Raw genomic sequence first — 20,288 nt, 5'->3', positions numbered from 1 at the left:
AAAAATAGGACCTCAAAGGTAGTAATCTCAGGATTGCTGCCAGTGCCACGTGCTAGTCAGAGTAGAAATAGGAGGATATTTCAAATGAATACGTGGCTAGAGGAATGGTGCAAGGGGGAGGGATTCAAATTCCTGGGACACTGGAAACGGTTCTGGGGGAGGTGGGACCAGTAAAAACCGGACGGTCTGCACCTGGGCAGGGCCGGGACCGCTGTCCTAGGAGGAGTGTTTGCTAGTGCTGTTGGGGAGGGTTTAAACTAAAGTGGCAGGGGGTTGGGAACCTGAGCAGGGAGAGAGAGGAAAGCGTAACAGGAAGGGACAGAAGGTATGGAGTAATAGGTAAAGTGTTAAAAAAGGAAAAAGCAGGAACTAAGCGTCACAAAACAGATTTGAAAGTTCTTTATCTGAATGCACGTAGCATTCGTAATAAAATGGACGAGTTAACGGCACAAATAACTACGTATGGGTATGATCTTGTGGCCATTACAGAAACATGGCTGCAGGGTGACAACGACTGGGAATTAAATATGCCAGGGTATTTAACAATCAGGAAGGACAGGCAGGAAGGAAGGGGAGGTGGGGTGGCTATGTTAATTAAGGAAGGAATCACTGTAATACAGAGAAATGATATTGGGACAAAGCATCAAGATAATGAAACAGTTTGGGTGGAGATAAGGAATAATAAGGGAAAAAAACATTAGTGGGCGTAGTATATAGGCTTCCTAATAGTTGCAACTCTGCTGGAAGAAGTATTAATCAGGAAATAGTCGGGGCATGTAATAAGGGAACAGCCATAATTATGGGGGATTTTAATTATCATATTAACTGGACAAATCAAATTGGGCAGAGCAGCCTTGAGGACGAGTTCATTGAGTGCATCAGGGATGGATTTCTTGAGCAGTATGTAACTGATCCTACAAGGGGGCAGGCAACCTTGGACCTGGTCCTGTGTAATGAGTCAGGATTAATTAATAATGTCCCAGTTAAGGATCCCCTTGGAACGAGCGACCACAACATGGTTGAATTCCATATCCAATTAGAGGGTGAGAAGGTTGATTCTCAAACAAGCGTACTGAGCTTGAATAAAGGAGACTATGATGGTATGAGAGCGGAATTGATTAAAGTGGACTGGGAAAATAGATTAAAGGGTAAGACGGTACATGAGCAGTGGTGTTCATTTAGGGAGTTATTTTACAACTTTCAAAATAAATATATTCCACTGAGGAAAAAAGGGTGTAAAAGAAATGACAGCCATCCGTGGCTAAGTAAAGAAATCAAGGATAGTATCCGACTAAAAACAAGGACATATAAGGTAGCCAAACTTAGTGGGAGGATAGAAGATTGGGAATTCTTCAAAAGACAGCAAAAAGTAACTAAAGGATTGATTAAGAAAGGGAAGTTAGATTATGAAAAGAAATCAGCAAAAAATATAAAAACAGATAGCAAGAGTTTCTATCGTTATATAAAAAGAAAAAGGGTGGCTAAGGCAAACGTAGGTCCCTTAGAGGATGAGACCGGGAAATTAATGGTGGGAAACATGGAGATGGCAAAAATGCTGAACAAATATTTTGTTTCAGTCTTTACAGTAGAGGACACTAAGAATATCCCAACACTGGACAAACAGGGGACTCTACGGGGGGAGGAGCTAAATACGATTAAAATCACTCAGGAGATGGTACTCAGTAAAATAATGGGACTCAAGGCGGATAAATCCCCTGGACCTGATGGCTTCCATCCTAGGGTCTTGAGGGAAGTGGCAGTAGGGATTGTGGATGCTTTGGTGATAGTTTTCCAAAATTCCCTGGACTCAGGAGAGGTCCCGGCAGATTGGAAAACTGCTAATGTAACACTGTTATTTAAAAAGGGTAGTAGGCAGAAGGCTGGAAATTATAGGCCAGTTAGCTTAACATCTGTGGTGGGTAAAATTTTGGAGTCTATTATTAAGGAGACAGTAACGGAACATTTAGATAAGCATAATTTAATAGGACAAAGTCAGCATGGCTTTATGAAGGGGAAGTCATGTCTGACAAATTTGCTTGAGTTCTTTGAGGATATAACGTACAGGGTGGATAAAGGGGAACCAGTGGACATAGTGTATTTAGACTTCCAGAAGGCATTCGACAAGGTGCCACATAAAAGATTATTACTTAAGATAAAAAATAACGGGATTGGGGGTAATATTCTGGCATGGGTGGAGGATTGGTTATCGAACAGGAAGCAGAGAGTTGGGATAAATGGTTCATTTTCGGACTGGCAACCAGTAACCAGTGGTGTTCCACAGGGGTCGGTGCTGGGTCCCCAACTCTTTACAATCTATATTAACGATTTGGAGGAGGGGACCGAGTGCAACATATCAAAATTTGCAGATGATACAAAGATGGGAGGGAAAGTAGAGAGTGAGGAGGACATAAAAAACCTGCAAGGGGATATAGGCAGGCTGGGTGAGTGGGCGGAGATTTGGCAGATGCAATATAATATTGGAAAATGTGAGGGTATGCACTTTGGCAGGAAAAATCAGAGAGCAAGTTATTATCTTAATGGCGAGAAAGTGGAAAGTACTGCAGTACAAAGGGATCTGGGGGTCCTAGTGCAAGAAAATCAAAAAGTTGGTATGCAGGTGCAGCAGGTGATCAAGAAAGCCAACGGAATGTTGGCTTTTATTGCTTGGGGGATAGAATATAAAAACAGGGAGGTATTGCTGCAGTTATATAAGGTATTGGTGAGACCGCACCTGGAATACTGCATACAGTTTTGGTCTCCATACTTAAGAAAAGACATACTTGCTCTCGAGGCAGTACAAAGAAGGTTCACTCGGTTAATCCCGGGGATGAGGGGGCGGACATATGAGGAGAGGTTGAGTAGATTGGGACTCTACTCATTGGAGTTCAGAAGAATGAGAGGCGATCTTATTGAAACATATAAGATTGTGAAGGGGCTTGATCGGGTGGATGCAGTAAGGATGTTCCCAAAGATGGGTGAAACTAGAACTAGGGGGCATAATCTTAGAATAAGGGGCTGCTCTTTCAAAACTGAGATGAGGAGAAACTTCTTCACTCAGAGGGTGGTAGGTCTGTGGAATTTGCTGCCCCAGGAAGCTGTGGAAGCTACATCATTAGATAAATTTAAAACAGAAATAGACAGTTTTCTAGAAGTAAAGGGAATTAGGGGTTATGGGGAGCGGGCAGGAAATTGGACATGAAGCTGAGTTCGGATCGGTCAATGCCCTGTGGGTGGTGCAGAGGGCCCAGGGGCTGTGTGGCCGGGTCCTGCTCCTACTTCTTGTGTTCTTTAGATTTGTGGTTGGGATCAGATCAGCCATGATCTTATTGAATGGCGGAGCAGGCTCGAGGGGCCGATTGGCCTACTCCTGCTCCAATTTCTTATGTACTTATGTTCTTATGTACTCATGGAGGCAGTGGACATGGCCTGAGGTACTAAATGAGTACTTCGCATTGTTCTTTACCAAGGAAGAAGATGCTGCCAGATTCTTGATAAAGGAAGATATAGTTAAGATACTGGATGGGCTAAAAAATGAGAAAGAAGAGGTACTAGAAAGGCTTGCTGTACTTAAAATAGATAAGTCACCTGGTCCAGATGGGATGCACCCGAGGATGCTGAGGAAAGTAAAGGGGGAAATTGCACAGGTACTGGCCATAATCTTCCAGACATCCTTAGATATGGGGATGGTGCCGGAGGACTGGAGAATTGCAAATGTTACAACCTTGTTCAAAAAAAGGGTGTAAAGATAAACCCAGCAACTATAGGCCAGTCAGTTTAACCTCGGTGATGGGGAAAGTTTTGGAAATGATAATCCGGGACAGAATTAACAGTCACTTGGACGAGTGTGGATTGATTAGGGAATTCCAGCACGGATTTGTTAAAGGCAAATCGTGTTTAACCAACTTGATAGAGTTGTTTGATGAGGTAACAGAGAGGGTAGATGAGGTCAATGCAGTTGACGTGGTGTATATGGACTTTCAAAAAGCGTTTGATAAAGTGCCACGTGGTAGGCTTGCTATCAAGATTGCAGCCCATGGAATAAAGGGGGCAATAGCAATATGGATGCAGCACTGGCTAAATGACAGGAAACAGAGAGTTGTGGTGAATGGTTGTTTTTCGGACTGGAGGGAGGTGGGCAATGGTGTTCCATAGGGGTCGGTGCTGGGACCACTACTTTTCTTGATATATATCAAAATTTGCAGATGACACAAAACTTGGAAGGGTAGAGAACAGTGAGATGGGGCAGGACTGGCAGCTCAATGTTCCAGGGTACAGATGCTTTAGGAAAGATAGAGCAGGAGGTAAGAGAGGAGGGGGAGTTGCGTTCTTGATTAGGGAGAACATCACGGCAGTAGTGAGAGGGGATATATCCGAGGGTTCGCCCACTGAGTCTATATGGGTAGAACTGAAAAATAAGAAGCGAGAGATCACTTTGATAGGATTGTACTACAGACCCCCAAATAGTCAACGGGAAATTGAGGAGCAAATATGCAAGGAGATTACAGACAGCTGCAAGAAAAATAGGGTGGTAATAGTAGGGGACTTTAACTTTCCCAACATTGACTGGGACAGCCATAGCATTAGGGGCTTGGATGGAGAGAAATTTGTTGAGTGTATTCAGGAGGAATTTCTCAATCAGTATGTGGATGGCCCAACTAGAGAGGAGGCGAAACTTGACCTCCTCTTGGGAAATAAGGAAGGGCAGGTGACAGAAGTGTTAGTGAGGGATCACTTTGGGACCAGTGATCATAATTCCATTAGTTTTAAGATAGCTATGGAGAAGGATAGGTCTGGCCCAAAAGTTAAAATTCTAAATTGGGGAAAGGCCAATTTTGATGGTATTAGACTGGAACTTTCAGAAGTTGATTGGGAGAGTCTGTTGGCAGGCAAAGGGACGTCTGGTAAGTGGGAGGCTTTCAAAAGTGTGTTAACCAGGGTTCAGGGTAAGCACATTCCTTATAAAGTGAAGGGCAAGGCTGGTAGAAGTAGGGAACCTTGGATGACTCGGGAGATTGAGGCCCTTGTCAAAAAGAAGAAGGAGGCATATGACATGCATAGGCAGCTGGGATCAAGTGGATCCCTTGAAGAGTATAGAGATTGCCGGAGCAGAGTTAAGAGAGAAATCAGGAAGGCAAAAAGGGGACATGAGATTGCTTTGGCAGATAAGGCAAAGGAGAATCCAAAGAGCTTCTACAAATACATAAAGGGCAAAAGAGTAACTAGGGAGAGAGTAGGGCCTCTTAAGGATCAACAAGGTCATCTATGTGCGGAACCACAAGAGATGGGTGAGATCCTGAATGAATATTTCACATCGGTATTTACGGTTGAGAAAGGCATGGATGTGAGGGAACTTGGGGAAATAAATAGTGATGTCTTGAGGAGTGTACATATTACAGAGAGGGAGGTGCTGGAAGTCTTAACGCGCATCAAGGTAGATAAATCTCCGGGACCTGATGAAATGTATCCCAGGACGTTATGGGAGGTTAGGGAGGAAATTGCGGGTCCCCTAGCAGAGATATTTGAATCATCCACCGCTACAGGTGAGGTGCCTGAAGATTGGAGGGTAGCAAATGTTGTGCCTTTGTTTAAGAAGGGCGGCAGGGAAAAGCCTGGGAACTACAGACCGGTGAGCCTGACATCTGTAGTGGGTAAGTTGTTAGAGGGTATTCTGAGGGACAGGATCTACAGGCATTTGGAGAGGCAGGGACTAATTAGGAACAGTCAGCATGGTTTTGTGAAAGGAAAATCATGTCTCACGAATTTGATTGAGTTTTTTGAAGGGGTAACCAAGAAGATAGATGAGGGCTGTGCAGTGGACGTGGTCTACATGGACTTCAGCAAAGCCTTTGACAAGGTACCGCATGGTAGGTTGTTGCATAAGGTTAAATCTCATGGGATCCAAGGTGAGGTAGCCAATTGGATACAAAATTGGCTTGACGACAGAAGACAGAGGGTGGTTGTAGAGGGTTGTTTTTCAAACTGGATGCCTGTGTCCAGCGGTGTGCCTCAGGGATCGGTGCTGGGTCCGCTGTTATTTGTTATTTATATTAATGATTTGGATGAGAATTTAGGAGGCATGGTTAGTAAGTTTGCAGATGACACCAAGATTGGTGGCATTGTGGACAGTGAAGAAGGTTATCTAGGATTGCAACGGGATCTTGATAAATTGGGTCAGTGGGCCGATGAATGGCAGATGGAGTTTTATTTAGATAAATGTGAGGTGATGCATTTTGGTAGATTGAATCGGGCCAGGACCTACTCCGTTAATGGTAGGGCGTTGGGGAAAGTTATAGAACAAAGAGATCTAGGAGTACAGGTTCATAGCTCCTTGAAAGTGGAGTCACAGGTGGATAGGGTGGTGAAGAAGGCATTCGGCATGCTTGGTTTCATTGGTCAGAACATTGAATGCAGGAGTTGGGATGTCTTGTTGAAGTTGTACAGGGCATTGGTGAGGCCACACTTGGAGTACGGTGTACAGTTCTGGTCACCCTATTATAGAAAGGATATTATTAAACTAGAAAGAGTGCAGAAAATATTTACTCGGATGCTACCGGGACTTGATGGTTTGACTTTTAGGGAGAGGTTAGACAGACTGGGACTTTTTTCCCTGGAGAGTAGGAGATTAAGGGGTGATCTTATAGAAGTCTATAAAATAATGAGGGGCATAGATAAGGTCGATAGTCAAAATCTTTTCCCAAAGGTAGGGGAGTCTATAACGAGGGGGCATAGATTTAAGGTGAGAGGGGAGAGATACAAAAGGGTCCAGAGGGGCAATTTTTTCACTCAAAGGGTGGTGAGTGTCTGGAACGAGCTGCCAGAGGCAGTAGTAGAGGCGGGTACAATTTTGTCTTTTAAAAAGCATTTGGACAGTTACATGGGTAAGATGGGTATAGAGGGAGATGGGCCAAGTGCAGGAAATTGGGAGTAGCTTGGTGGTATAAACTGGGCGACATGGACATGTTGGGCCAAAGGGCCTGTTTCCATGTTGTAACTTCTATGATTCTATGATAGACTTGAAGAGGATATGGACACGCTGGTGGCATGGACAGACACGTGGCAGATGAAGTTTAACACGGAAAAATGCGAGGTGATGCATTTCGGTAGGAAAAACGAGGAGAGGCAATATAAACGAGAGGGCACAATTCTGAAAGGGTTAGAGGAACAGAGGGATCTTGGGGTATATGTGCACAAATCGTTGAAAGTAGCAGGGCAGGTTGAGAAAGCGGTTTAAAAAGCAGACGGGGTCCTGGGCTTTATGAAGAGGGCATACATTAGAAAACAAGGAAGTCATGATGAACCTTTATAAAACACTATTTCGGCCACAAATGAAGTATTGTGTCCCGTTCTGGGCAGTGCAATTTTGGAAGGATGTGAAGGCCTTGAGAGGGTGCAGAGGAGATTTACTAGAATGATTCCAGGGATGAGGGACTTAAATTACGTGGATAGACTGAAGAAGCTGGGATTGTTCTCCTTGGAACTGAGAAGGCTGAGAGGAGATTTGACAGACATATTCAAAATCATGAAGGGCCTTGACAGAGTAGATAGAGTGAAACTGTTCCCATTGGCGGAAGGGACATGAACCAAAGGGCATAGATTTAAGGTGATTGGTAAAAGAAGCAAAGGTGACATGAGTAAAAACTTCTTTACACAGCGAGTGGTTGGAATCTTTGATTTTTGTGCATTTCAAGTGATGAAATGTCATTATTTTACAGACTGTATCTTAAGAGTGGGATTAAAAGTTCAGTGTTTTTGACGCCAGGAATCTGGTGCAGCCGTTGTTAAATTTATCAAAGCAGGCAATTGTCGCCATTTATCACAAGAACGCCCTAACTGGTTATGCGATCAAGATGAAAGTAACGCAACGAGGGACAATTGATACAACACGAAAGGCATCGGGCTATGACAAAAATCCCCACCGTTTTGCTTTTCCAACATAAAGCGTGCGCCATTTATTCTCTGAACATAGAAACAGTCTGGTCTCGCTCACTACAGGAATCTCCATGTCTCAGCGAATTCGCCTTTCGGGACCTTGTCTCAAGATGAATTGTGATTTCCGTGAAGCCAATGTTCCATTCCTTTATAAGTTTCATGTGCCTGCTCTCCGATCACAAGGTTTTTTTTAGTCCACAGGGTAAATGGTGGAATATCAGCCCTGCTCAGCCGGCTATGATCACGGTACATTTTCTTGCAGACAAAACACACATTGAAACCCTGGAACTTTGAGGCAATGAATCCTGAGGAAAAATAAAATAAGGGCTCGAATCAATCTAACCAATAGCACCACCGAGACAAGTGAAGAGGTCACCTGCGAAACCAGTAATTCACTGAGCTAAACCTTGAGGCTGCAGTGACCAATATAACAGCTGTCCACTGTCAGTTTACTTTTCCAAAATGAATGGTTGAAACTTGCAGGAGTGAAAATCCAACGAGCCGGTCTTCACTCTTAAACCAGCAACTGTGAAGTTAAGAGAAACGTGCCGGAGAAATACTCGATTTCAGCGCGGTGACACTGGGCCAGAGTAAAGCTCAGTTAATATGATCGCCGAGTGGCGAGAGGGTGGATTTGGAATTCCTGAGCGACCGCACTGCGCATTTTCCAGATCTGCTTGGAGCACCAATCCCTTCAATTCATCACTTGGAGGGACAATTCGATTCTCGGTTTCTTTTCCATGAACTTGACGAGATCTTAAAAATTGAAAGCGACCAATATCAGAGCGAACCTCGTCACCGACATGCTCACAGATACAGAGCGGCCACACTCTGCTTCAGTGAGATGAAAACCCAGAGCGGTTTCAAGGTTGAATGCAATTGGAAGCAAAGCTCGTTCAATGAAAGTGCAGGTCATTGAGGTGCCTTTAAAGTCCTGATTGTTTGAACTGAACTTCTTCCGAAAGCGCTTGAGATTCAGGTGGAGTGATTTGTGGATTTATTTTTCCTCTTTGCAAAGTTTGAACCGCACGTCAAGATCAAAAGTCTAGGGTTAAATTAGGGCTTCTCCAGGGTATGACCCTCGAATCGAGAATTATCCCCCGACCTCAACGAGCCCAGAAACAAGAACGTGTCACTGACACATTCCATGAGAGGGCTGACTGTTTCATGAAAAGGCATTTTTGAAGAGACTTCCTGATCAGTTCTGTGTTGGTTCCTGAACAAAACACAAACACCGCACTGTACGTTTTTCCGTCTAAAATTCACTAAACACCACGAATTAAACAAAGGCACCGCTGGGAGTTGAACCCAGGATCTCTTGTTTACTGAACAAGCGCTTTAACCAACTAAGCCACAGAGCCAAGTCATGGTCCTGTTTCCCACCTCCTCTCATTAATATCTATCAGCTACACGTCACATTCTGTTGGGGGTTCAGACTGTTTGATCTTTGTCTATTTCGCTTGCCCGTTTCCCTGTGAATCCCGATACTGACTGCGTTTCAAGCTGTGTTTATCTTTCTGTGTCCATCAGTGCTTTGATACACGGATGAATATTTGTGCTTGTGTTTGTTACTTTAAATAAATTGGGGATGGACAATTCTCGCTCTGACACTGAAGAACTAATTTAGCAAATTTCACAGTGAAGAGTTGTTTATTGTGGTGCTGAAACAAAAAAAATGTAAAAGGTGCAAAGAGGGAAAACGAGAAAAACTTGTGAGTGAAATTAAGGACAACTTTCAAAGTTTTTACACGTACATTAAGAGAAAGAAGGGTGACTAAGAGTAATGTGGGCCCCTTAAAGACAAATGGAGGTGATATTGTAATTGAAAAATCAGGAAATAGCAGCCTTTTTTGACACTCACAGAAAAGCATGAGGATAATGTACCAGAGACACGAGGAAAACTGAAAATAAATCAAGGGGATTCAGTGTAAGTAAAATAATGGTACTGGAGAAAACAATTCGACTAAAGATAAACAAATCTCCAGGACCTGATGGTGACCATCCCAGGGGAATAGGTGAGGAAATTGTACATGCTTTAGTCATGATCGTTCAAAACTCTCTTGATTCAGGAATTGTTCCATGGATTGAAAAATTTCAAATATCATTCCATTAATTAGGAAGGGTAGGAGAGATAAAGCAGGAAATTATAGACCGATTCGTCTGACGTCTGTTGTGGGGAAGTTACCAGTATCTGTTATTAGGGAAAGAATGACTGAGCACTTGGATAAACATGAATTGATCAGAGAGAGTCAGCATGGATTTGTAAAGTGTAAGTCAAGTCCAACGAAACTTTTTGAAGATGTAACTAACGTGGTAAATAATGGAGTGTCTATGGGGGTTATGTGTGTATTGACTTCCAGAGGCATTCGTTTAGGTTTAACATCAGAGACTGTTAACAGAAATGAGAACATGTGGAATTCAAAGCAACCCATTGACATGGGGAGGGAGTTGGTTTGGAGGTAGGAGACAGAGAGTAGGGTTAATGGGTATGTACTCAAATTGACAGGATTTGATTAGTGGTGTCCCCCAGGGATCTGTATAAATGAGGCAGATAAAGGAATAGAGAGCGGTATATCCAGGTTTGTCGACGACACCAAGTTTGGGTGCACAGTGAGTAGTGTAGATGGGAGCATAAAGTTACAAAGGGAAATTGAGAGATTCAGTGAGTTGGTAAAACTGTGTCAGATGGAGCTTACATAGAATTACATCGAATGTACATCACAGAAACAGGCAATTCGGCCCAACCAGACTATACCGGTGTTTATGCTGCAGACGAGCCTCCTCCAACCCCTCTTCATCTAACCCGATGAGCAAACCCGAATATTCCTTTCTCCTCCATGTGTTTATCCAGCTTCCCTGTAAATGCATCCATGATATTCGCCTTAACTACTCCTTGTGGTGGCGAGCTGCACATTCTAACGACTCTCTGGATAAATATGTTTCCCTTGAATGCCAGATTGGATTTATTGATGACTATTATATTCATGGCCCTAAGTTCTCACATCCCCACTCCCAACAGTACAAACACCTTATCGACATCTGACCGATCAAACCCTTGCATAATCTTAAAGTCCTGTATCAGGTCACCCTCAGCCTTCTCTTTTCTCGACAAAAGAGCTCCAGACTGTTCAAAGTTTCAATCTGGGGAAATGTGAGGCCATCCACTTTGGCCCTAAGCAAGATAAATCAGAGTATTTTCGAAATGGTGAGAAGCCAGGAACTGTGGGTGAGCAGAGATACTTCGGGAAATCACGAAGAGTTGGCAGACAGGTGCAAAAAATAATTAAAATGGCTAATGGAATGTCGGCCTTTATCTCAAGGGAACTGGAATTCAAAAGGGTGGAAGTTATGATAGAATTCTTTCAACTCTGCTAAGGCCACATTTAGAGTACGGCATTCAGTCCTGGGCACCAGACCTCAGGAAGGATATATTGGCCTTGCAGGAGGTGCAGCGCAGAAAGACCAGAATGATACCGGGGCTAAAATGTTTAAATTATGAGGACAGGTTGCGTGGACAAGGTTTGTATTTCCTCGTGAAGAGAGGATTAAGTGGTGATGTAATTCAGGTGTTGAAGGTGATTCAATGATCCAATGGTGGGTGTGTGAGTTGGTGCTGAATCGGTCCCCTTCAGTGAAGAGAGGGTCAGCGGGCGCCTGACAGACACGGCTCGGAACGGGACTCGCTTCTCTCCGGCGGCAGCGGCTGGTTTAGAGAGATCTCTCTGTCTGCTGCTGTTACTCCGCCTCCCGCACTCTGGGAGAACCGCGGAGCTCGGTCCTCATTTTTCTCTTATGGATCCGGCTCCATCCGTTTACTGTTGACGGGAGTGCGTCTGATACCAAGTCAGTCAGAAGCGGGTGCAAATCACAACATAGGCACAGGCCCAGGGACTGGGGACTGGTTTGATATTGGGTCCTTTTTAAGGGATAGGCTGTAGAATGTTTGTATAATAATAAAGATCAGAATTAACTTTGATACAATGAAGTTTTCTTCAGTTATTTCCCATTTCCACCCTCACCAGTTTTATACAGTAACAGGTAACAATGTTTGAGGGATGTGATGTCCAGTGTTGGTGGAATCAGTGTAATTTAACTTGATACATTGAAGAATCTCTTGTCTATCCCAGGCTCTTACCTTAGGTTTAGACCCTCACCGAGTTTAAAATTGGCCACTCACTGATATAAATAAACCAGTAACAATCCCGAAACCTCAGCGGGGATATTTGTTCCGATACTTAATGACGGTCCCAATTTCCACTGAAATTCTCAATCAGCAAATCCCAGAGGCTGTTTCGGATTTGACAAACTGTGAAACAGATTGTTTTAAAAGCCGGAAAGAGGGAAAAACTGGTGGTTGATATGAAGTGTTATACATTATCTCTTTCTGTTTCAGATTTACAATTTCTCTTTGTGTGTTACTGACAGGAGAGGCTATAACGGAGCCCTGTGACTGGGTAACGAGCTGCACTGAGTCATTGGCCTGTGTTACAGACCGGCTCGTTGGACCTGCTCATTTCGTGAACTCGCTGGTGTCTCAGCACGTGTGATGACTGAGTGAATCCCTTCCCACACACGGAGCAGGTGAACAGTCTCTCAACCAATGGGCATGCGTTGATGTGTCAGCAGTTCATTTCTGCTTTTAAAGCTCTTCTCACAGTCACTGCATTAAAAGGTCACTCAATAGTGTCAACAAATTAATGTTTCAGAAGGTGGGATGATCGAGTGAATCTCTTCCCACACACGGAGCAGGTGAACAGTCTCTCCCCAGTGTGAGTGCGTTGATGTCTCAGCAGTTCGTTTCTGATTTTAAATCTCTTCCCACAGTCAGAACATTTAAAGGTCTCTCAGTGTGAACTCGCTGGTGTTGCAGCAGGTTGGATGCCCAAGTGAATCCCTTCCCACACACTGAGCAGGTGAACGGCCTCTCCCCAGTGTGGGTGCGTTGGTGTGTCAGCAGATTAAATTTGCTTTTATACCTCTTCTCACAGTCAGAACATTTAAAAGGTCTCTCATCGGAGTGAACTCGCTGGTGTCTCAGCAGGTTGGATGGCCGAGTGAATCTCATCCCACACAAGGTGCAGGTGAACGGTCTCTCCCCAGTGTGAACTCGCTGGTGTTTCAGCAGGGTGGATGACCCAGCGAATCCCTTCCCATACACTGAGCAGGAGAACGGCCTCTCCCCAGTGTGGGTGCGTTGGTGTGTCAGCAGATTAAATTTGCTTTTAAACCTCTTCTCAAAGACAGAACATTTAAAAGGTCTCTCATCGGAGTGAACTCGCTGGTGTCTCTGCAGGATGAATGACCGAGTGAATCTCATCCCACACAAGGTGCAGGTGAACGGCCTCTCCCCAGTGTGAACTCGCTGGTGTTTCAGCAGGTTGGATGACTGAGTGAATCTCTTCCCACACACGGTGCAGATGAACGGTCTCTCCCCAGTGTGAGTGCGTTGGTGTCTCAGCAGTTCAATTTTGCTTTCAAACCTCTTCTCACAGTCAGAACATTTAAAAGGTCTCTCATCAGAGTGAACTCGCTGGTGTCTCAGCAGGATGGATGACCGAGTGAATCGCTTCCCACACAAGGAGCAGGTGAACGGCCTCTCCCCAGTGTGAACTCGCTGGTGTGTCAGCAGGATGGACGACTGAGTGAATCTCTTCCCACACACGGTGCAGATGAACGGTCTCTCCCCAGTGTGAGTGCGTTGGTGTCTCAGCAGTTCAATTTTGCTTTTAAACCTCTTCTCACAGTCAGAACATTTAAAAGGTCTCTCCCCAGTGTGAACTCGCTGGTGTGTCTGGAGGCTGGATGAAATAGTGAATCCCTTCCCACACACGGAGCAGGTGAACGGCCTCTCCCCAGTATGGGTACGTTGGTGTATCAGCAGATTAATTTTGCTTTTAAACCTCATCTCACAGTCAGAACATTTAAAAGGTCTCTCATCAGAGTGAACTCGCTGGTGTGTCAGGAGGCCGGATGACTGAGCGAATCCCTTCCCACACACGGAGCAGGTGAACGGCCTCTCCCCAGTGTGACTGTGTTGATGAATTTCCAGCCTGGACGGGTAATTGAATCCCTTCCCACAGTCCCCACATTTCCACGGTTTCTCCATGGTCTGGGTGTCCTTGTGTCTCTCCAGGTTGATGATCAGTTGAAGCCTCGTCCACACACAGAACACGTGGACGGTTTCTCCCCTCTGTGAACGGTGCGATGTTTTTTCTGGCTGTGTAACTGGTTAAAGCTCTTTCCACAGTCAGTGCACTGGAACACTCGCACTCGGTGTGTGTCTCGGTGCTTTTCCACTCACACTGATGTCTAAAATCTTCTCCCACAGACAGAACAGACAAACATTTCTCCTTCCACATTCAAAGGTCGATGATATTCAGGTCCTGATGAATCGAGTGACTCTGTCAGATCTTGACGTGATCTTTGGTTTGAGTTTCCCTCTGCAAATCCTCCCCTGTAAAAGTAGTTTATAAAAGTTATCACTGTAACTACAGGATAGAAATTCAGATCAGATAACTTTACTTTCTATGGAACATTATTTCCTCTCTCATTCCTCAAAGCTGTAAATCCCCGTCCCACACACTCTCCCTCCTCCCTGTGCTGAAATCCAAATCCATCGCATCATCTTTCAGTGGCCCTAAACCATAAGTGAAAGGGTGTGAGAGAGAGTGTGAGAGAGTGAGTGTGAGAGAGTGTGAGTGTGTGAAAGAGTGTGAGAGAGTGTGAGTACAGCAGTGGGCTGGGTGTGGAGAATGAAGTGGGGCAGGTGGACCATGTTTCAGTGGGGCAGCAGTGATCATAATCTCATTAGGTTTAGAACAGTTATGGAAAAGGACAAGGGACAGTCAAATGTGAAAATTCTTAACTGGAGGAGGGCTAATTCCAGTGAGTTAAAAAGGGATCTTGTCCAGGTGGATTGGAATCAAAAATTGGCAGGCAGAACAGTAATTGAACAGTGGGAGGCCTTCAAGGAGGAGTTGGTTTGGGTACAGAGTAGACAAATTCCCACGAGGAGGAAAGGAACAGCATCCAAAGCTAGAGCTCCCTGGATGACTGAAGATATAGAGATCACCATTTCTCCTTCATTTACAGACGCTCCCTGACCGATCACCATTTCTCCATCATTTACAGACGCTCCCTGACCGATCACCATTTCCCCTTCATTTGCAGACGCTCCCTGACCGATCTCCATTTCTCCTTCATTTACAGACGCTCCCTGACCGATCCCCATTTCTCCTTCATTTACAGACGCTCCCTGACCGATCCCCATTTCCCCTTCATTTGCAGACGCTCCCTGACCGATCTCCATTTCTCCTTCATTTACAGACGCTCCCTGACCGATCCCCATTTCCCCTTCATTTACAGACGCTCCCTGACCGATCACCAGTTCTCCTTCATTTACAGACGCTCCCTGACCGATCACCAGTTCTCCTTCATTTACAGACGCTCCCTGACCGATCTCCATTTCTCCTTCATTTACAGACGCTCCCTGACCGATCACCATTTCTCCTTCATTTACAGACACTCCCTGACCGCTCACCATTTCTTCTTCATTTACAGACGCTCCCTGACCGATCCCCATTTCTCCTTCATTTATAGACGCTCCCTGACCGATCCCCATTTCCCCTTCATTTCCCGGCGGGTAGTGAGGGGGGGATAATGTTCACTGTTTTATATTCGGGTCTGGGGCCGCACTCGGGGTTTGTAAAGCCTGAGCCTGGGCCTGAGCCCGGACCCGGGCCCCGGGGTTTATTGAGCCTCTTGCTCCGATCCTCTGACCTGCACCGAACGCGCTCCTCCCGCAGCCTCGACTGGCCGCGCATGCTCAGGACACACTGACCGATTATGAGTCACTGCTGCGCCTGCGCGCTGGGCTCCACAGATTCAGATAGGGCACAATCTGAACCGCGCTGCATGCTGGATGATGCAGCCGCCATTGATGATCTTAATACCAGGCCGAAAAACAAAGACATTGGAAGCATACAATTCAAGTGTTCAATTCATTTCATAAATAATTGAATAGTTCAATTCATTAAATAATCAATTGTTTAATTTATTACATAAACAATTAGTGTTTATTTATTATATAAAGGATTCAAGTGTTTAATTTATCGTAGAAATAATTCAATAGTTTAATTCATTATATAAATTTTCCTTCGTTTAATTTATTATATAAAGAATTCAATATTTAGTTGAATTATTTATATAATAAATTAAACACTTGAATGATTTGTCTGATAAATTAAACACGAGACTTCATTATATAATAAAGTAAACAATTTATTATGTGTAATGAATTAAACCTTTGAATTATTTATATAATCAATTAAACATTTTGAAATTCTTCATGCAATAAATTAAATAATGGATTATTAATATGATTAAATAAACACTTGAATCTTTCTATGATAAGTTAAACCTTTGAATTAATTATATAATTTAAACACTTGACCTCTTTATATAATAATTTTAACACTTGGATTATTTATATAATAAACTAAACAATTGATTTTTTTATATAATAAATGAAACACTTGAATTATTTATATAATGAATTAAACATGAATTATTTATATAATAAATTAAACAATTGAATTATTTAGAGAATCAAATAATCAGTTCAATCATTTATATAATAAATTAAACAATTGTTTTTTATAATAAATTAGACATGCATTATTATATAATAAATTAAACACTTGTTTATTTGTATAATAATTTCATCAATTGAATTATTTAGATGCTTAATTTATTATGAAAATAATTCAATAGTTTATTTTAACAACTGAAGTCGTTATGTAAGAAATTAAACAATTGATTATTTATATAATAAATTGAACTATTGAATTATTTAGATCATAAATTAAACAGTTGAATTATTTAAATAATAAATTGAACAAATGAACTATTTATGTAATAAATTATACACTTGAATGCTTCATTAATTAATTAAACACTTGCTTATTTGTATAATAAATTCACAAATTGAATTATTTATACAATAAATTAAACAACGGAGCTATTTATATATTAAATTATACACTTGAATTATTATATAATTAAACTACTGAATTATTTATCAAATATATTAATCAATTTAATTATTCATATAATAAATTAAACAATTTAATAATTTACATAAAAAATTAAACACTTGAATTATTTATAATATATTAAACAATTGAATGATTTATATAATAAATTTAGCTATTGAATTTTTTATACAATAAATTAAACTCTTGGTTATTTATATAATAAATTAATCAATCGAATAATTTAAACTATTGAATTCTCTTTATAATAAATGAGACATTTGAAGTATTCATATAATAAATTAAACACTTGAAAACAATTTAATTATTGATATAATAAAATAAGCAATTCATTATTTATTTAATGAATGAAACTATTGAGTCATTTATATTACATTTTAAACTTTTCAATTATTTATATAATAAATGAAGCCAGCTTGGACAAAATGGAGGCAAGCGCAGAGTCCGTCTTGGACAAAATGGCGGCCGGCATGGCCACCATCTTGGAAAAAATGGCGGCAGGCGCGGCCGCCATCTTGGGCAAAATGGCGGCAGGCGCAGCCACCAACTTGGACAAAATGGCGGCAAGCGCGGCCACAATCTTGGAAAAAATGGCCGCCGCCATCTTGTCACATGGCGGCAAGAGGCCGACAGAGTGTCCCCAGTGATCCCGCAGTGACCCCAGAATGTCCCAGTGACCCCAGAGTGATGCCGGGGTCCCAGAGTGCACCCAGTCAGCCCAGAGTGAGGCCAGGGTGCAGCCGGAGATCCCAGAGCGATGCCAGAGCGTCGGCCTTTGCGTTTGGGCCACCACAACAACCACCACCACAACTGTACTGTACGTGTACAGCACACGGTGGGTAAAAGGGAACGATTCACTCCTGTCTGGTACTGTACGGCCCGTGTGTGTCTCAGTGTCAGCTCCTGTACGTGTACAGCACAGAGTGGGTAAAAGGGAACGATTCACTCCTGTCTGGTACTGTACGGCCCGTGTGTGTCTCAGTGTGAGCTCCTGTACGTGTACAGTACACAGTGGGTAAAAGGGAACGATTCACTGAGAGATTGCAATGTTGAGTGTAACGGTTATTTGAGGGGTTCAGTCCCTAAACGGGCTGTGTTTTGACAGACACTTTTTACAGTAACGAGTTGTGTTTAGTTTAGGGAGGTGGGTACAATCCGTGTCAGGGACTCACTGGCCCTGTGAAATGTTGAATTTTGCTCACAATATGGTGTGTTTGGATTAATGGGGGACAAGGTTTAACTCCACTGGGCTGGATTGTTTTATAAATCTCTCATTGACTGGGTCTTTCAGACCAGGATGGGAGCTGCTTCTCTCTCTCTGTAAACACCCTGAGGCAGTGAAACACTCTCTGACAAACTGTTCACAGGAACCAACCCATCAGACATGGGGAATAGACAAATACCCGGGACTGGAAATGAGCCTCCCACCAACAGAGCAGAGAGAAGGAGGAAATCATCACACCTTCAAGATCTGGATCGGTTTTGTCTTTGGAGCAGGTTCTGGTTAATTTTACTGCTTTAAAGTTATGTTATGGGACCAGTGAGACTGAGACACACACACACACAGACTGTACAGTCAGGAGACACGTGTCCCTTGCACAGACATTGGGTTTGAATTGAGCTGAGCTGTGCCACAAATGAATATGGGATTAAAATCTCAAATTCCAATCAGTTTGCTCCTGAGCTTCCCCATGTGTCTGTGTGGTTCCATTACAATACAATTTCACATGGGGGCCCAAAATGGCTTCGGAATTAACACTATTTCTTTCTGAGTTGTCAGTGACCTTTTCAAAAATTAAACTTCAAACTAAGAAAACATTTGGAGGCTGTTTTCACATTTCGGCTCTCTGCGTGCTGCAGGACGCTCCCTGAAAGTGCTTTTAATTTCAATTCAGACCCGAGATATGTCACATTGTCAGCCTCTGAATAATAGTTTGATCCACTTTGTGTTATTTCTGAAAAGTTGCACTTGCAATGAACGAAGGGAGGAATTTGGGCTCGAACAGATGGTAATATTCTGTTGGACGGTCGGTACTGAGGGAGCGCTGCACTGTCAGACGGTCAGTGTGTGTCTCAGTGTCAGCTCCTGTACAATGTCCCAGTGATCCCCCAGTGTCCCCAGAATGTCCCAGTGATCGTCCAGTGTCCCCAGAATGTCCCAGTGATCCCCCAGAGTAACCCAGACATTACTCACGTGGCCCCCATCGGGTCCAGGCTGCGGTGAAGGTCTCAGTCAGTCAGTGCCCAGCAGAGAGAACGATTCTTGGCCCAGGATTCCTCCTCCTCCTTCTCACAAAATGTCTCTTTCTGGATCATCTCCTTGCAGCATTTCATCGAAAAGTTTCCTGAGGGGAGAGAGAGAGAGAGAGAGAGAGAGAGAGGGAATTGATTAAAATACAAAAGCAAGGGATTAAAAAGGCACAGCAAGAGCCCAGAATACCCCCACACCCACTCCCTCTCCCAGTTACACCGACAATCCCTCAGCACCAACACTGAGACACAAATCCCGGTTACAAACCAGAGAATCGAAAGAGAGAGAAAAGTTGGGAGAGAGACAGAGAGAGAAATACACTCAGGACAGGCTGGAGGACCCCGGCAGACTGAGAGATTGTCCCCGCCCCTGGGGAGGGTTTGGGATAAGACTCACGGCCATCCCCTACCCCCGGGGAGCTCCCTGCTTCAGCCTTTGAGATATTAGACTGAATCTCAATGGGTCTCCCTCAGGGACCTGTCCATTCTCATGTTAATCCAGGGACAGCCCAGGGCAGGACTGGTTTGACCAGGAGACCTGTCTGTTGGAATGAGCCACATTTCAAGGACCTATTTTACTGATTTGAAACCCTCACAGCCTGTCTCCCCCTCTTCCCTCACCCCAAACCGAGTCCCCCCTCCACCCTCAGCCTGTCTCCCCCCCTCCCCTCGTGACCCAAACACCCCGGGGACCTCCGACACATCCCACCCTGCCCGGCGTCCACATTTAAAGAACTAAAGTTGGGCGGAATCTGCTCCGAATACACAAGGGCTGCAGAGCTGGAATGGCTGCTGTTTCTCAGACAGTGTTTGACCATTTCATTCTCTCTGTGTGTTTACTGTAAAGAGCTGTGGAGGGAGCAGGGACTCCATCTCATTCTCACCTCCCCGGGTCTGGATGGCAAACAGGTTCCGAGCTCAGGGCACAGCACCATTTCAAACACTCAAATCATCCAAAGGTTGAGAAACGAGATTTAACTGACAGGTTTCCAGCCTCTAATTGAAGTTTTAATATAGAAAACATTTTAATAAATAAAAATGCTGCAGAAAGGTGAA

The 20,288-nt window shown here is 43.6% G+C and overlaps 2 protein-coding genes and 1 non-coding gene across 4 annotated transcripts in view; 1 reads left to right on the top strand and 2 right to left on the bottom strand.

The window, feature by feature from the left end:
- LOC137309104 (zinc finger protein 585A-like) overlaps positions 1–9,537 on the top strand; it is a 20,961-nt gene extending 11,424 nt beyond the window's left edge. The window contains exon 3 of the mRNA XM_067977398.1: positions 7,713–9,537. The gene's annotated coding sequence lies outside the window, so the exon portion shown is untranslated. The remainder of the gene's footprint in view (positions 1–7,712) is intronic.
- On the bottom strand, positions 7,919–20,288 carry LOC137309105 (zinc finger protein 84-like). Of its 2 annotated transcripts, XM_067977400.1 has the most exons (4): positions 20,117–20,288; positions 19,177–19,327; positions 12,065–14,383; positions 7,919–8,234 (listed from the first exon to the last, which is right to left on the bottom strand). In XM_067977400.1, the coding sequence occupies exon 3, from the start codon at positions 14,033–14,035 to the stop codon at positions 12,716–12,718; it is 1,320 nt and encodes a 439-aa protein (XP_067833501.1). In that variant the 5' UTR covers positions 14,036–14,383; positions 19,177–19,327; positions 20,117–20,288; the 3' UTR covers positions 7,919–8,234; positions 12,065–12,715. The 2 variants fall into 2 exon arrangements, with proteins under 2 accessions (XP_067833501.1, XP_067833500.1); XM_067977399.1 differs by lacking the exon at positions 20,117–20,288 and having other exon boundaries at positions 19,177–19,392.
- On the bottom strand, positions 9,217–9,290 carry trnat-agu (transfer RNA threonine (anticodon AGU)). The gene has a single exon. It is a non-coding gene; the product is annotated as a tRNA-Thr (tRNA).

Source organism: Heptranchias perlo, unplaced genomic scaffold (genome assembly GCF_035084215.1).
Source record: "Heptranchias perlo isolate sHepPer1 unplaced genomic scaffold, sHepPer1.hap1 HAP1_SCAFFOLD_1470, whole genome shotgun sequence".
Lineage (NCBI taxonomy): Eukaryota > Metazoa > Chordata > Chondrichthyes > Hexanchiformes > Hexanchidae > Heptranchias > Heptranchias perlo.
The sequence above is the reverse complement of the archived record's forward strand: the minus strand, read 5'-3'. Positions and strand labels throughout refer to the sequence as shown.

What these genes read in the sequence shown, in the direction of transcription:
- LOC137309105 (XM_067977400.1), bottom strand. Translation starts at nt 14,035, where the DNA reads ATGGAGAAACCGTGGAAATGTGGGGACTGTGGGAAGGGATTCAATTAC.